The 16,445-nt window shown below is 58.1% G+C and overlaps 1 protein-coding gene and 1 long non-coding RNA gene across 3 annotated transcripts in view; one reads left to right on the top strand and one right to left on the bottom strand.

Annotated features, from left to right (window-relative positions):
* The first annotated feature begins 4,752 nt into the window (after positions 1-4,752).
* On the top strand, positions 4,753-10,797 carry LOC309873294. The gene is made up of 3 exons (XR_014316271.1): positions 4,753-4,928; positions 7,502-7,856; positions 10,075-10,797. It is a non-coding gene; the product is annotated as an uncharacterized lncRNA (long non-coding RNA).
* Positions 10,110-16,445, bottom strand: part of POLA2 (DNA polymerase alpha 2, accessory subunit) — a 27,893-nt gene continuing 21,557 nt past the window's right edge. For both annotated transcript variants that reach the window (XM_082748499.1, XM_082748500.1), the window contains 6 exons: positions 15,964-16,037; positions 12,903-13,011; positions 12,573-12,679; positions 11,693-11,752; positions 11,334-11,460; positions 10,110-10,609 (listed from right to left, as the gene is read on the bottom strand). In XM_082748499.1, coding sequence (XP_082604625.1) covers positions 10,457-10,609; positions 11,334-11,460; positions 11,693-11,752; positions 12,573-12,679; positions 12,903-13,011; positions 15,964-16,037 — 630 coding nt within the window. In that variant the 3' untranslated portion in view covers positions 10,110-10,456. The remainder of the gene's footprint in view (positions 10,610-11,333; positions 11,461-11,692; positions 11,753-12,572; positions 12,680-12,902; positions 13,012-15,963; positions 16,038-16,445) is intronic.

Below are 16,445 nucleotides of genomic sequence, written 5' to 3'. Positions count from 1 at the left end.
TTGCCCTCAGTCTAGGCGGCTTCCTTCCGGGGCGGGGGTGGAACCCATTCGTAGACTCATTCTAGCTTCTTTTCATTCATTCATTCATTCCGTAGCTTGTCATCCAGCCACTGTCCCTCCTGCCCTGTCCTCCCTCCCACAGCACACCCTGGGAGGGAACAGCAGCTGTGTCAAGCCTTGAGCGCTGTCTCTGAGCCGTGGACCTGGGTGGTGTGCTGACTCTGCTGCCCACTTGCTCTGTGGCCACAGGCAAAGGACGGTCCCTTTCTGAGCCTCTTTGCCTGTAAAAGGAGAGTTACATGAGTCCCCAACAAAGTAAGAAACTTGTGTGTGCTTTCTGGATGGGAACACAGGCCCCACAACGGTCACTTTTATACAAACATTGGAACAGTTGCTTTGGGGGACAGCAAGCTGGCCTCGTCCCCTGACCTAGAATGACTCCACTGATGAGACCTCCTGAGCCTGCAGGAATGTGGCTGAGGCACAGCCCCCTACACTCTGCTCATCTGCTGAGAGTCCTCCTTTGGGGGAAGGAGGATGGGAAGGTTCGAGAGCTCCCTTCAGAGCTGGTGACAAAATAGAAAGTTGCAGGGATGGAAGTTCAGATAGGCAAAGACACTCTTCCGAAGCCACATGATCCTGGGAACCAGTTCCAGAGCTCTTTGCAGAGGTTTGGGGGTGGGGAGGCTGTTGGGGACCATTAGGGGATGGGTAGAGAGCAGCGCATTTGGCCACATCAGCCAGGCTCTAGCCCCTGCTCCCCCCCCACTTAGCGACTGGTGAGCTTTCTCTGCAGCCTGGCTGTCAGGCCAGGACTCCTAACCGGAGCCCAGAGCATTGGAACCACCATCTGTGCTCTGGGGGACTGTCTTAAGTCCCCTGGATGTGACAAGCTTCCAGTTCAGTGGCGGCTCCCCATGTGGCTCAGTGTACCCGTCATCAGTTAGAGCTCCAGCTCAGAGCAGCCGCCTGCACAAAGCCTACACCAGAGGCATGATTGCGGCCTGGTGGGGGTTCTGGGCTTTGCAAGCACTCGGGAGAGCGCTCCATCCTCTCTGCACAGATGAGGCTGGATCACTCCGCTGGGGCCGGAGGAATCCCCCCGAGATGCCCCGACTGCTTCTCTCCTCGAGCTTTTGCTGAATGGACAGGATCTTTGCACACACGCACGGGCTGCTGTGGAAGCCCAGCAATTAGCACGCGCTTATGAACCAGGACTCCTTTTGCTAAAATTGGCGCTTTTTAAATGCAACTTCTCAGGCTGTGTGTAAGGGCCTGAGTGTGGGCGGGGAGGCTGGGATCCCGGGCCAGGGGATAGCGCCAGGGTGTCCTGCTTTTCTGACTCAACAGACATTCAGGTCAAGTGTCCTGCCCCCCTTCCCTGCCTGCACCCCGTGTCCAGGGTCTAATACCTCAGCCAAGGCCTGGACTGTTCTCCCTGGAAGGGCTCCTGGGCACCCTGGAGGCTGAGGGGCAGGACCTGAAGGGCTTTTGGGTAGGGTCAGGCACGAGGAAAGCTATGGATGGAGAAATGCCTGGAATGGGCTATTGAACTTCCTTCTCCTCCGCTGGGAGCTCTCTCTGGCCCTGAGATGGGTCCAGCTGGTTTCTCCCACCCCATGGCTGCTCCCCCCTCCCCCATAGGGCCCTGTAATCAGCGCACAGTGACTGACTCAGGCTTTCCTTCCCCTCCCAGCCCCTTCTTCCTGGAAATCACATACGTCAGCAGCCCCAACCCCTGTGGACAGAGTCGGAAGCCCCTTCTCCAAGGTTAAGTGGGGAGGATGGGGGGGCTGGCAGGGAAGGACCCCCCCAGGCTGGAGCCGGCTCACCACAGCCCCACCTACCCTGGGAGGCGGGTGGGAGGATGGGGCCCAGGAGTCGGGGGGCAGGCCTGAGAGCAGAGAGTCACAAGGGAAGCATAGCAATGATCTTGGAGGCAATCTAGAGAGCCAGTGAAAAGAGACAAAGTATCTGGAAGTGGCATCAGCACCGCTACCGCCCAGGGCCGTGGAGCAGCAGGGAGCTGGGCAGAAGCTCCATCCGCCCCTGGAAGCCTCCTCCACCGCAGCCCGAGCTCAGCCTGCAGGGCCCCATGGCCTCAGCCAACCCCAGGCCTGGGTTGGATTTTTCCTTGATTGTTTCTTGTTTCCTTCCTCCCCTGGGCTCCTGCCAGCTCCGGCCCTGCCCTCCTCGCTCTTCGCCCTCCTTTAGAGAAGTCTGTTTGGCCAGAGCCTGAGACTTGAGATGGGAGTCCCTTTGGAGCTGCCCCCTGCTTCTGCCTCTGTCTTGAACCCCTCCTGGGGAGCTGGGTATCATGGCCTTGTGGGGAGGTCTTTCCTCTGACTCTGGATTTTGGCTCCAGGCCCAGAGCCATGGGGGTTTCCAGAGTGGTGACAGCTCTGTCCTAGGAGGGACCAGCCCAGGCATTTCCCCCAGACGCCTCTATGAGCATCCAAGCCCATGGCTGCCCTTTGGCCTGGGGAACACAGAGTCAGCAGGGGCAGTCTTCAACTCTTCCTACCTCCTCAAGACACCCCGTCGCTGTTCATTTTGAAAAGTCATATTTGATTCTGCTTCTTGTCTATGGCTGTGCTGGACCAGGGAAGACACAGATGGCCAAGACTAGTCCCTGGCTTGCAGGGAACAGATATCCCCAAATGAAACAAATAACCAATCCTAAAACAGCACATTCTGTGCCATAAAGGAGGTCCTCCAGGGTAGAGGCTGGCTCTGATTCCACTCCATCTATGCCAGGCCAGCCTGGATGAGGCTCAGTTAGTGACTGCGGATTGAAAGAAGAACTAGAAAGATCAGAAAAGAGAAGGGTTTGTTTTGCTAGAGGTGAGGAAGCAGATGGGAGCTTTAAGGAAACTTCAAGGAGGAGGTGATACTCGAGCAGGGTATTAACGGGTGAATAGGAGTTCGCCAGGCAGGGAAAGGGAACGGTGTCACAGGGGGAGCAGGCAAAGGCCAAGGCAAAGGTCAGGAGGAGTACAAGTAGATGTGATCGGGGGAATAAGAGCTATCCAGAAGATTGTGGCACAGGACAGGGGGAAAGGGTAAGAGGGCAGTGGGTGAACACAGTCTTCCTTGCCCAGCATCCATCTCTCTTACTCTGGGGACCTCCGCTCAGTTTTCCAGAGTCTCCTGCGTGACTAACCCCACCCCCAAGGCAAAAGCCTCCCCTTTACCCCTGCCCCTCAGGCATCCATTCTCCCTGCAGACAACCGACATTATCAGCTTCTTGTAAACACTTCTGGAGATACTCTTGGCCTGTGCAAGCAAAGCCCCTCCCATCCTTTCTACACGAAGGGCAGTATCTAGGCGAGTGCCCCCCCCCCAGGTCCCACAGGTCCTGGTGGCCGTGGTGGGGGCAGAACAGGCTCTACTGTCAGAGGCAGGGGAAGGGACCCCACAGGGCATCTCACTGAGCCTCTGCCCTTCCCATTCCTCTGCCCCTTGCTTTTTCCGGTTAACATTAAATTGTCCTTGGTGTCCCCCTTTTGCTGCTGCGTTCCAGGCTGTCCTGGTGTACCTAAGTCGCTCAGCCGGTGGCCCTTTCGGTCGTTCCCAGCCCTTTCCTATGACAGGCAGGGCTGCTGTGAGTCACTTCGTACAGCTGCCCATTCACACACACGTGAGCACAGCTGCGGAGTCATGGCTGTGCGCGGGGTGGGGGGTGGGGACCTGCGCAGCTGTCATTCGGTCAGCTCTGTCTGCTGGTCCTTCAAAGGGGTGTGCCTGGACCCGGCCCCTGCACAGACCGCGGGCCCCTCTCTCCTCAGCCTCCCCGAGTGCCTGCTTCTCCAGCTCTTTGTTCTCTGCTCGTCTGCAAGGGAGAACCAGACTGGCCGAAGGAGCCTCCGTGTGGCTTCAGTGTGTGTTTCCCTTACGCGAAGTGAGTTTGGCTGCCTTGTCCTTGGCTTTGGGGCCATTCCTCGTTCCTTCCTTCTCTGGCTGCACAGGTTCATTTCGGAAGGTCGCTTCAGAGATGGGGACCTAGAGCGAGGCCTGACCACAGGCAGGGGCCACTCTGGGGACCGTTGGTTCAAGAAAGACAGAGCTTGGCTCTGAGCTGTGGTGTAAAAGCCAGAGTTGGAGATAATAAAGTAGGAAGATTAGAATTTGGTGACAGACCGGCCACGGGGCCCTTGGAGGGAGGAGAAGGGGGTGGTTGAGCCCAATCCAGGGCAGAATGGATGGGGGGGGGACGGTGGTGTCACCGAGGGAGTGTAGGATTCTTGGGTCGAAGCTGATGTGCCGCCTGCCTATTCTCAACCCCCCCACACCCCAGCTTACATGCTTCCAGGTCCACCATCCCTGGGCAGGGATTGCCGGCTGCCCCCCGCCCTCTGCCGCTGGGGCCGCCCTCGGCTCACTCAGCCATCTCCCCAGGACATCCTGCTGCTCTCCGCCGCGGCGTCTCCCCCTGCCAGGGAAGGCTTCTGCACCCCCAGGCGATGTCATGTCCCCTTGTGATACCCTTGGAGAAACTCTAGGTCGCTGTCCCCTCTGTGCCACTGTCAACAGATTCACATCCATCCCCCTCTGGACGGTAGCCACCAGCATCTCCCCAGAGTGCGTGCAGCATAGCAGGCACCTGACCAACAAGCAAAGGAATGGGTCAGCGAATGAACACCACGATGCTGGGGACAGCAGGAAGGGGGCGTGTCAGTGCTGGGGACATAGGAAGAGGGCATGTCCAGGACAGGGGTTTAGGAAATAAGAGCCTGGAGCCAAGGACTTCTCTGCATGCCCACCCAGTTTTGGTTTTCGCCACAGCATATGCCTGCCCCTGTGCCTGGTGTTTGCTTGTTCTCGGTTTCTGCCCTGGAGTGGAGCTCTGGGGGAAGCAGGCATCGTCTGTTCAGCTCCCGCCTGCATCCAGATCGCACCCCGACACAGCAACACAGCATGGGCCCACAGTGAGTGTTTGGCAACGGGAGAGAATGTGGGAAGTGAAGGGCTCCGTCTCCAGGGCCGCACACCAGAGGCAGAGGCACTCCTGCCTCCTCCTTTCCAGGCGCTTGTCTGGGAAGGTGGAAGGGAAGCCACTCCTGCAGGTACCTCCCGTGGGCCTACTGCCTGCGATGCTCGGCAGGGATGGGACCAGCTCCTGCTCTCGGGAGGCAGGCATCTTGCTGGATTCACGGAGAGGAGGTTACCCACGGGACATGGAGAACAGAGCGGAGGAGCCAGGTCGCTGTGCGCGTGTTTCTTTTAAAACAAACATGCCCATAGTGAAAGATTTCAAATGCACTATGAGCATGGACATGACAATTAATTCTCTGAGTCCTCCTGCCCCTGGCCTCTAGCCCTTCCACACCTGCCCCAGAAGCAAACCATTGTTCCTAGATGTGTTCAAAGGGGCAAGGCATTTGAAGGGGACAGAGGCTTCAAGGGGACTGTGAGCCTTGGGAAGGACCTGTAGGAATCAGGAATGGCCATGCCTTCTAGACCCTGGCCCGCACTTCGCCTCCTGCTCCTGGAGCAAAGAAGCCAGGAGGGCACTGCTGCTGGCTTCCAGGGAGAGCCACCGCCCAGAGGGGCTGCCTCTGCCAGCCGGGCAGTTCCCCCTTCCCACTCTTGGCGGGGGCGGGGCTGCTGACTTGACCCTGGACCAGATGCTTCAGACCCTGGGAAGATCTGGGGGTGATAGAGCGGGCAGAGGAGATGGGGCTCAGCGGGACCTTCAGGCAGCAGGATGCAGGGATTGGGGTCAGCAGGGTCATGGGGCAGCAGCTGTCCCAGAGACCTCTGAGGGCCCCTGTGGCCCAGGCAGCTGCCGGCCTGGCCTCTCAGCTGTCATGTGGCCTCCGGGGAGGGCAGGGAGCCTGGGACGTGGGGAATCGGGACCTGGCCGTGGGCCCAGGTGGGTCTGAGGGCAGGCTGGGCCCCGGGGGCCTGAGCATTTCTGGGCAGACCTGGAGGGAGCAGATAGGTCTGGCTGCTCAGGAATGGAGGGGTGACAGAATCCCACCTCAGTGACCTCCAGACTGGGAGGCCAGGAGGGTCAGCTCCACTCCAGCTCCCCCCTCCTCCGCCAGACCCCCAGGACCTCCCTGTTCTCCAGCTTTATGTAGGCCCCTCCCAGATCCACCAGTCCAGTCCCCACCCCTCACCAGAGTGGGGCTCCTATCACCCACTGGCCCAGCCCAATAACCATTTGGGTGTCCCCCCTTGGTCCCAACCTGCCCCCCAACAGTCCCAGGGACCTCCCCGAACACCTGCCTCAAACCGCGCCCCCCTCCCCAATCCCAGGCACCTGGGCTATTACCTGCAAGTCCTTCTAAGCCTGTCCTTGTCGTGGACCAAGTTGGTCAGTGTGGCAGGGTGGAGAGACAGAGGGTTTGGAGTTTAAATCCCAGTTCTGTCACTTCCTTAGGCCGGTGACATCCAGCCTCTGAGCACCTGCCAGCGGGGCTTGCTGGAGTTAGGTGTGATCTCTACGTCAGCGTTCACACAGTGCATCCTCAGAGATGTTAGCTCCTTTGCCCTCCTACCTGAGCTGTTTTCTCCATCCATCCCCCGGCAGTCATCCCCATCCTGCTGTCCTGGAGCAGCCCCCCATCTCTTTGGTGGCAGATGACAAAAAATTCAATTCCAACTAGTTTAAGAAAAAAAGAAGCGGGTGTATTTGTGGCTTAGGTTTTGAGGGGGTGGGGCTACTGTCATCAGAACTCAGATGATGTGGCCTGGTGCTGACCTCTCCCTCTCTAACTTCTGGCAATATGTCCTCTGGTTTAGTGCCTGCTCAGGATGGGTTTCCCCTCATTGTGGCAAGATGGCTGCAGCAGCTCTGCCATTGCTGCCGAGTCTTTTCTACCACTCCTGCAGAAGTCCTGGAGTCATGGTGTTTGGACTGTCTTCGGTCATGCTTCTCTCCCAGATCATTCACCAAGGGCAGGAAGGAGCAATGTGCTTCTTGGTTTAGGCAAGGGAGGAGTGTGGAGGAGGGGTGGTTCCCCACAGGGAAACCAGGGTGCTGTTTCTATGGGAACAGAAATGGGTACCAGGAGGCTCTGTCTTCCCATAGCTCTTAGAGTGTCTCTGGCCTCCAGACTCCCCTGGCTTCACTCTGCCCTTTGTGGCACTGCCAGGCCTTCCTAAGATGCAGGTTTCAGGGTCGCCTGGGTGGCTCAGTGGGTTAGAGCCTCTGCTTTGGCTCGGGTCATGGTCTTGGGGTCCTAGGATCGAGCCCTGCTTTGGGCTCTCTGCTCGACAGGGATCCTGCTTCCTCCTCTCTCTCTGCCTGCCTCCCTGCCTGCTTGTGATCTCTGTCAAATAAATAAATAAAATCTTCAAAAAAAAAAAAAAAAAAAGCAGGTTCCATACTGCCCTCCTGCTCCACACATAAGCTTCCGAAAGTTCCCTGGGGTGAATCAGATACAAACTCCTTTGCAAGACATTCCTGACTTCAGTCTGGCTCCAGAGCTTTGTTCCTGGCCCGTCCCTTCGTTTTGTCCCTCTCTGCCCCTCTTCTTCCTCCTCTTTCCAGGCATTCTCTTCCTCGTTGGGTAACAAGCGCACTGAAGACAGATGTCCCAACACTGGAGCATCACTTGTGACAGCCACAATATGGGAACAGCCCCGTCCATCACCTGATGAGGGAAGGACAACACTGTCCATCTGCACAAGGGATCACGACTCAAACAAGGGGAGAAAGGAAATGAAAGCCTTAACTCCTGCTAGAGTGTGGACGGCCCTTGAGAAAGAAGCCGGACGCAGAGGACCACGTGTGCTGTGATCCCGTTTGTGTGATATGCCCAGAACAGGCAAGTGTGTCGAGGTGGAAAGTAGGTCTGTGTTTTCCAGGGGAGTGACGGCTAATGGGGATGCGATTTCTTTTAGAGGTGAGGAAAATGTGGAATTCAATAGTTATGCTGTTCATATGACATTGTGAATGTACTAAAAACCACCAAATGGTACACGATCAGATGGTAAAGTTGATGCTGGTCGTGTATCTCACTAATTTTTAAAATGTTAAAAAAACCCAGAAAATAAAAACTACCCCCACCCCTGCCCCAGTCAGTCAAGGCCCTTCAAGGCTAGTTAGGAAGGTCAAGTGTGAAGGAAGACCCCTCTGTGTGGCCAAACAGGACTGGCTTTCCGGGGGGCGGGGCGGGGGTGCTCAGCCAGGAGCCCCAAGGTCAGGAGAAAGGACACATGTACCAAACAGAAGTGAAACATCAGCCCAGAAGGCTACTCCCAGCACCAGGAGGGGAAGCTGCAAGATGGGCTGAGCCAGGCTGGGTGACCCCAGGTCAAGGGAAAGGAAACGCCAAGACTGAAGTAGCTGCAGAGGCAAAGCAGGATGGAGGCCCCCAGACGCAGAGTCACCCTGGGCTTGGGGGGGCGGCTGTGGCACAAGATGTGGAACTTGCGAAAAGCACAGGGACTTTGTCTACTCAGAACCATCTGTCCCACCCTTAGGCTTGTGTCTCAAGGGCACGGGCAGGAGGACCAGGGGAGAGGCCACCCAGCAAAACGGGGATTCTGAAGCAGGAGGGTCCCAGGAGTCCCGGCCCAGCCCTGGCTCCCCCGGCTTCCTCCACCCTCCCTCCCCGACACCCATCCCCCAGCCTTACTCCAGAGGGCGGTGCCCGGCCCAGGAGCAAGAGGGACCGTCAGGCAGGACATTAATGTCCCAGCTGAAAAGAGGTCTGGAAACGGCCACTTGGCAGTCGCTGGGCACCGGCTCCCTGACACCAGCAAAAGGGAACTGTCTGGTGGCAAAGAGGCGCTCGCCTGCCGAGTGGTGTGCAATCTGGGGTTTTCTGTGTGTTAAATGCCTCCACGGGCCTCCAGGATCACTTTCAACAGTCACGCGACTCGTTTCCAGGCAACGGGCTCGAGCTCCCATTCATGCTGAGCTCCAGCTTTCTGCCTCCGCCCGGCACACGCCCCCATCGCCCCCACCACGCAGAATCTTCCTCCCCTTCCGCCAACTGCCCCATCACACGGACACTCTGGATCTTGCGGAGCCTGTCCTAAGGGGAGAGGAGGCTTTGTACCCTCCAATGGGGGATGACGACATGATTCCCCACAAAACTGCTTCAGTGGCTTGAGCATAATTGGCTAGAGCCGGGCTCCCTCTGAGCCCCGCAGGGACTCATGCGATAAGCGCCCAGGGCCTGGTTTATCGTGGCCCAGGGCCTGCTGCTTAATCTTCCCCCGGCCAGGGTTTCCCAAGGGGCGGGGGCGGGGTGCAAGGTTTTGGCTGACAGCTGTTCTGGAACTGTGTGAGGTCGCGGAAGAGGGCCCCCGGGCTCCTAAATGCCACATCCAGAGACGAAGTGGCTGGGTGCTCGGGGATCTTGAGGGAAACTCAGCTCCCCATGCTGGGGCTTGTCTCTGTTCTCGTGTTCAGACGAGCCTATAAAATGAACGAGATGAAACCACAGCTGCTAGTTTTCAAAGGGAGGCCAGTTTCTCCCAAAGCCGGTGGGACCTGCCGTGGACTCCCCCTCGCCGTCCAGGGCAGGTGGCAAAGGTGGGACCCTGCTCTGTCACCTGTTTGTCTCTGACTCAGGCCGCTGGCATCACGCCCGCCGCACCCTTGCACACTTCCCTCAGCCAGCAGTCGAGCTCCTCCCGCTTGGCTTTGGCAGACGAGGCGGGAGAGCCCACTGGCTTTGGGCAGAAACTCAGTCCACGTTTAGCTAGTGACGGCTTCTCCCCAAATGCCAGGCACACGGGGTGTTTGGGGACCCTAGAGGGCCCCACCCGGCCAAGAGCCCCAGGCTCTGGGCAAGCCCCACGTGTTGTACAACCTTGGCAGGGCCGGCGCCGGGGAATCCAGCTTTGGCAGGGCTCCGGGAGGCCGCCCCCTCCAGATGGAGTGGTCAGGCTGGGACCACTGCCCACAGAACAGGGCTGCGCGGGGAGGGCCAGGCGCGCCGCCGGCTCCTCGCTCTGCAATCCCCCCACTCCTCGGCCCCCTCCCCCACCATGGAGGCCACGAAGGCCTGGGGAGGGTCAGGGCTGCTGCCGGACCGACACCCAGTATGACAGACATGCTGGCTTCACTGGGCACAGGTTAAGGAAGCAGCGTTCTTTGTTCCCTGCCAGGAAAAAGAAAAAGGAAAAAGAACTCCACTCAGGAGTCCCCCTCGCAATTTACTTTTATTTCTCCAAAAGTTGTTTCCTTGTCTGACTCCCGCCGAGAGATGACCAAGCCTTCTGGCCTTTTCCGAGCACGCTGCGTCCACAGCCAGTTCGCCCTGGGCTCTGTGTGTCCACGAAGAAGCAAGAGCTTTCTTCCAGAGCAGCTCGACTCCAGGTCAGGGTCAGGGTGCAGCTGTGCTGGGCCTGTGCCCTGCAGCCTCCCTGCGCTAGGTGACTGTCCGCTGTCCTGCACCTTCCAGCGGCCTGGCTCCCGGCGGGGGGCCGCTCCTGGGCTCGCAGACGTCGGCGAGCACCACACGACGGGGGACGAGGAAGCGCCCAAGCCTCAGATCCTGACCACCTGGGCGGCCACGCACGGACTCTGCCTCCCCTCCCCGCCCGCCGCCCGCTGCCTCCTGAGGAAGAGGCGGCCGAAGGTGCCCCCCACCTGCCCCTTGGTGAGGCGCCCAGGATTCACACAGATGCAGCCGAGGACGTCCTGGGGAAAGGAAAGGGGCAGCGTGAGAAAGCTGAAACCACCCAACAGACCCCGGAGAGGAGCGGAAGGCAGCGAACGCATCTCCAGTCCAACCTGTTACCTCACTATTGGAAAGCCCCGAGTTCCTTTTGAGCCTCTGAACCAGAATAAAAAAGCGTAACAATCAGCTCCCCAGCTTAGGAGACAAACCTGACCTGGTTATTGTTTCCAAGAGCGGAACACATTTTGACCTCTTGAGGTCCCACTAGCTGATTAGGCCAAGAGAGCTCCGGCTTGGGTGGATCCCAAGGGACCCACCGCGGGGGCGGAGCCGGGGCTTCAGGTGGCACAGATGAGAATGACCCAAGGGCTTCGTCAAAGTTCTCGTGGCGGAGCCCTTTCCGGAGGGGACATCCGAGTTCTGGGGAGTGGGGCAGGCAAGTGCACGTGTGAAATGTCCCCAGGTCTCCCGGATATGGCCCCACGTGACAACCACTGTGCGAGGACCTTCCTACCTGCCCGTGGGGCTCCCAGGCTGGCTCGCTGAACACCCGGGGGGTACATGGGAGCAGGGAGACGGCTGTTACTCAAACATTTTACTAAAAGATTCATTTTCTAGTCCTTTTATCACCTCTCCCCAAGAAAGGAGCACCGTCCCCAGCATGAGGAGCGGGGACCAGCGGTCTAGAAGGGAAAGTCAGACGGGTCCTGGTGTTTCTGGGGAAAAAGCAGAGTTCAAACCTACCTTCACAAAGTATTTCAGCTCTGATGGGATAATGAAGACATCCGGGGTGACGGGCAGCTGTGCGTAGGTGTAGAAATTCTCATAGTCAATGGCCATGTCTTCCTGGGGAGGGTAGAGCGGGTAGTAGCTACAGAGACGGAGAGAAGCAGTCAGCAGTGGCGGGGCTGGGGGCCCCTCTTCCCGCACCGTCTCCCCACTCCTCCCTGTGTTTGGGGGACAGAAGGCCGGCTTGTCATCACAGAGGCGGGGGGAGAGTTCCCGGGGAGTGGCCTGAGGAAGGTGCTCGCAATCAAATCCGTCAAAGCACTGGACCCCAAAGCACACTTGTGCTGGTCAGAGAGCCCCACAAGCGAGCTCACCTCCTCTGGGTCAGGATGTGCTTGAGGATTCGGCTGAGTCTGTCCGAAGGTCCGGAAGTACTGGGGAAGCAAGCAAGAAATGGAATGCAGAGCCTTGCTTCTCGGAGTCTGTGTCTCTTTGGGGAGGACCCGAGGACTCAATAAGCCGGGGAGAAGCTCCAGGGCCCAGAGGCAGTGATGAGAGGGTACCTCTGGGGAAGTCGAAAGACCCCCTCCAACAAAGAGCTGGGTCTGTTCCCCCCGAGAAGGGGAGCAGGCCACCGGGCTGAAAAGGCAGAGAGCAGGCATCCCAGGTGATCAAGACCATGGAAGCCGCTGGCTCAAACTGCAGTGTGCGAGAATGTGCAAGAAGCGCACCAGCGTGTGGTGAGCGTGAAGTCAGGGGGCCCCTGCACCTCGGACCCCAGCCAGCAAGCACACACCCATCTCGCCTAATACACGCACGGCTTTACACGTGATGGAGGAACCACTGGACGGCTGTCAGCAAGCAGGCTAGGTCTGAGTTTCTGCAGACCGATGGCCAGCTGAGCAGCTTTGCAGCTCACTTGCACGAGCAGGGACACCCCCTCCTGCTTAGGTCATGAGAGTGGGAGGTGAAGAAAAGGAGATAAACTTCTGTGATGATAAACGGAGCGCAAAGACGCATGGCCATGGCTCTACAGGGTCTCCAGCACCACAGACAAGTGGGAGCAGAGACCGACCCCGTCGCTCCCTCTGGGAACAGACAAACGTGAATGGCCTAAGGGTTTGGCACAAAGCGCTGCTCTGAGGACTTCCCAGTCAAGGCTCTGCCAACCAGCCCCGTGGTTTTCTTGGTGGAAGAAAGGCCCGGGGTCCAGAGAGCCAGCGTCCTGCCTGCCGGACCAGAAGTGCTCCCCACCTACTGATCTCCTCGGCTCCCATGTGGAACAGCAGATCCGTGGACGTCAGGCCAAGAATCACGCCGTTGACGGCGAGGCTGCAGGGCTCAGACACGAACTGCACTCGCTGAAACGAGAGGGGCGAGGTGAGCATTTGTGCACCCAACTTAGAAATGTCCTGCCCATGTCGGGGGGACAGTGGGGGGGTCTCCCAGGGGTGGGGAGACCACCAAAAGGGGGGCCAAACCGACGGACAGTAAATCACAAATACATCTGTCTGTTAAAGAAAGATGCTCAAGAGTCAGGCCCATCCACCCTCCCCTCGGGGGCCAGAGTGGGGGCGCCGCTACCTTTCTGTCGTCTCGAAGCAGATCCGAGTAGCTGAAGGGCGGCTGTGGGTACACAGGCTCGCGGTGCACGTCCCTCACAGACGGGACAAAGACGAGGCGGGAGCCAGAGCTGCTTTGTCAGAAAACCGTCAGGAGAGGGAGAAAAGCGAGTGCAGACGAGTTAGAACAGCTGGCTGACCGACGGCAAACGTCGCGCTCGGGACAAGGGCCCCCGTCCAGGGAGGAATTTCCCAGCTGAACTCTAGCAGGAGAGAGGCCGTTTCCCACGGGACACCGTGAGCACAAGGCACCTTGTTCCCACTCCCGCGCATCTACCTCAGTGAGGCTCGGGTCACCCGGGACACGCTTTCTCCCGGCTCTGTGTGGTGTGCCGCTGGGGCAAGGGCACGTTTGGTGGGAAAGAAAGGGGGAGCCGACATTGGGATAGAGAAGATCTAGAAAGACAAGGTTTTGACCAAAGAATCAGGGCCTTGCAGCCAGACAGGAAACCAAACCTCTGACTCCACACTGTGCACACCCACGGGGCGTACAGGCGGGGTCTCCCTGACCCGGTGAGGTGGGGGCACTCTTGCCCAGGGAGGGACCAGCCATGCCGGCCGGACCCCCACACTGCTTCACACATGGAGGGTCAAACCACAGCCTCCTACCAGAACACTGGGTCCTAATTACAACAACGGACAGACACACCTCCCGAGGGATGGGGAAGAACACACGTGGCCTTTCCCCAAGGCCCTTCCCTCTCCCACAGGGAAGCGATGCTCCAAGTTTCTCTCAGCAGACTGGCTAGCCAGACTGACGGGACTATTTAATAGCGACGGCAAACAGATTTCCTTCGATGGAAGCAGAAGGGGGATCTCTAGGGTTCAACATGTGAGCGAAGAAAAACCTTCAACTCTAGGACCCAACGATTTATCCTCAGTCACACAAAAGAGGAAAAAAAAATCCCGTTTCCTTGGTTCCCTCAGCTGTGCTTGGCAGGGGGCCTACTACAAACCACACAGGCGCCCAGTGTCACTTTGAGGGTATGTTTAAACCCCTCCAACAGTGCCCACTGCCAGCTCCCTCTCTTGCTTAAACTCTACAGCCTTCCCAGACGCAGGTATAGCTCCGTAGCTGCCTGTCCTATGGGAGAAAGGTATTGGTGACTGTTGGCACACCTGTCAACCGTCATACCTGCTCAGAGTGTGAACTGAGACATGTGCAACAGAAACCAGGACCTTGAGACCACTTTGGTCAACAGTTACCGTCCTCGTGACATGGAGAAGTACACGATCAAGTCACCCGAAGCCAGGGCTGACCATCCCAGGACCAGCTGAGCTCCAGGCCCAGGGCGGCGGCGGGGTGGGGGTGGGGGTGGGGGGGGAAGAACCACACTCAGTCCAGGAGGGACACAAAGGGCGGAGATGCCACTGGCCCTGCTTAAAGGTTGCTGCTTCAGGGACGTTCTGGAAGAGCAATGGTTAAGGAGGAAACAGCCCTCCTGCTCATGGTTGTGAAGTGGCTGTAGGGGAGGGATCAGAAAGAAAATTCCAACTATGCTGAGCATTGCACAACCCCGTGCACGGCGGTGGGAGGGTCCCCACAGCCGCTCCCTCTGCAGGGTTGCTGCTTGGCGGCAGCTCGGCTCTCAGTGCAGGGGGCACTTCCGCGAGCTCTGGCTTTTACTGATAATCAGCTCTGTACGTCTGATCTCTCAGGGATAAAAATAAAGTCCCCCAGCATGGAGTGCTTATATACTGTTTTGGGGAGGGCGGGGCAGCTCCCCATGCCCCGGGGTGCACGCTGGCTGCAGATGAAAGTGCCTGGCAGCGCTGGGCGCTAGCCCCATAGTCACAATGCCCAGTCTGTTCTTTGTTTGTTCCACTGCTGTCACCACCACACGGGGCGAGGAACCAAAAACAGAACCCGATGTCGCACTGAGAGCACCCGGCCTGCTGGGGCATGGCTACACGGTCCCTGATCATCCCCAGGGGACCCCACTGAACAAGGACACCAGCCCTGCTCCTGGTAGCTGGGGCGGGGAGGGGCATCTCTGAGGAGCACCAGGTGCTCCCCAGGTCTGGTCTGCGTCAGGACAAACAGCAAGAGGGGAGGCACTTGTATTAACTTCATTTGAGGGAGGGAGTGAGGAAGGGGCAGACCCAGAGGCAGGCTCAGTCCCCTGGGCCCCAGGTAAGCTAGGCGGGCTTCTCCTCAGTCCCTGAGGCCTGCCAGACCGACTTTGCTGCCGCTACAAGAAGGTAGTATTACGACTAATCAACTCTGGGATCAGTTCTCACAGCGAATGGGAGGAAGATTATACATCTTGTTTTAAAAACCACCTTTGTTACAGACTTGTTTTTAAAAGCTTAGCCTCAGGAATGTTTATTTTCTCGGAGCTCAGCCACAGGCAGGCAGATCCCTAGAGGAGAAGATCCATCACCTGTACCAGGTCCCCTCAAACCCAGGCCCTGGAGGAAGAGGGCAGGAAGTGAGGACATCTGCTTCCCGAGTAACTTCCTACTTGTAGTTTGGGACTTTTCTTGGAATAGTGCCTTTTCTCTCAAATTAGAATCGCATGTCTCTCCTCAGTTCCTGCCCCTTGGTCTACAGCGAGGATCTAAGATCCCCCACGCCCCCCATGGCCTGCTCGGCCGTCAGCAGTGCCCCGTGAAGCGTGGGGCAGCTCAGACTCTGGGGAAGGACTTGGACTCACCCCAAAACACTCACTCATGCAGCGAGATGCTTGGGGCCCCCGGGGATTTCGTTGGGGAACTCATCAAACACTTCTCAGAATCAGCTGGGAAGGTTCCCAGGAAGTAGGAGTTTGCACAAAAGGGAGTGACAAAGGGAAGGAAGCAAGGGGCAAGCGAGGGACGAAAGTCTGCGCAGCCTCTTCCTGGCCAGTGTGTTTATCTTTGTGTTTTAGAGACGCCTCTAAGCCCGGCGTCCGTGCACTTGGGAGTCAAGAGAGGGATCTGATCTCTGGAGTTCAAAAGGATGAAGGGACAGGAGCTACCGTTACTTCTTGCCGCGGGGAACCCGGGCAGGTGAGGCTCTGTCCAACAGTCTCAATTCTGACCTGCGCGTCCCTTCGATAATTGTCCGCAGACACTGCTTGAAAATATCTTCAAACGGACTTGTGAGCAGGCAGCTCTGCAAGAGAAGGAAGGAGACGATTCAGAGGGCAGACGCCGGCCTTCACTGACCCGCCTGGCGAGGAGCTGAAGGACAGACAACGATGAAAGACACACGCTCATGGTCTCTGTCCTCAAGAGCAGTCTGTCTGGGGGCAGGAAAGCAGGTAGGGGGAGGAGTTCATCCTCTAGAACATAAGCTGAAACACTAGAAGCAACAGTGCTCCGAAATCCTTCCTGTGGAAGGTGCGACATCCTGAGACAAAGGGCAGGAGGCACCGACTCTCGGCCGCAGAGATGTCCCGGGAAGGGCCTTTTGTGTTTTCTGCATCGAAGGACGGCAAGACGGGGGTCCTGGAGCCAGGTTAGCAGCTTAGTGAGCCACAGACCCCTGCACGTGTGCGAGCGTGCTCAGGCCTTGGGACCG

Source organism: Mustela nivalis (assembly GCF_964662115.1).
Source record: "Mustela nivalis genome assembly, chromosome: 9".
Taxonomy (NCBI): Eukaryota; Metazoa; Chordata; class Mammalia; order Carnivora; family Mustelidae; genus Mustela; species Mustela nivalis.
The sequence above is the reverse complement of the archived record's forward strand: the minus strand, read 5'-3'. Positions and strand labels throughout refer to the sequence as shown.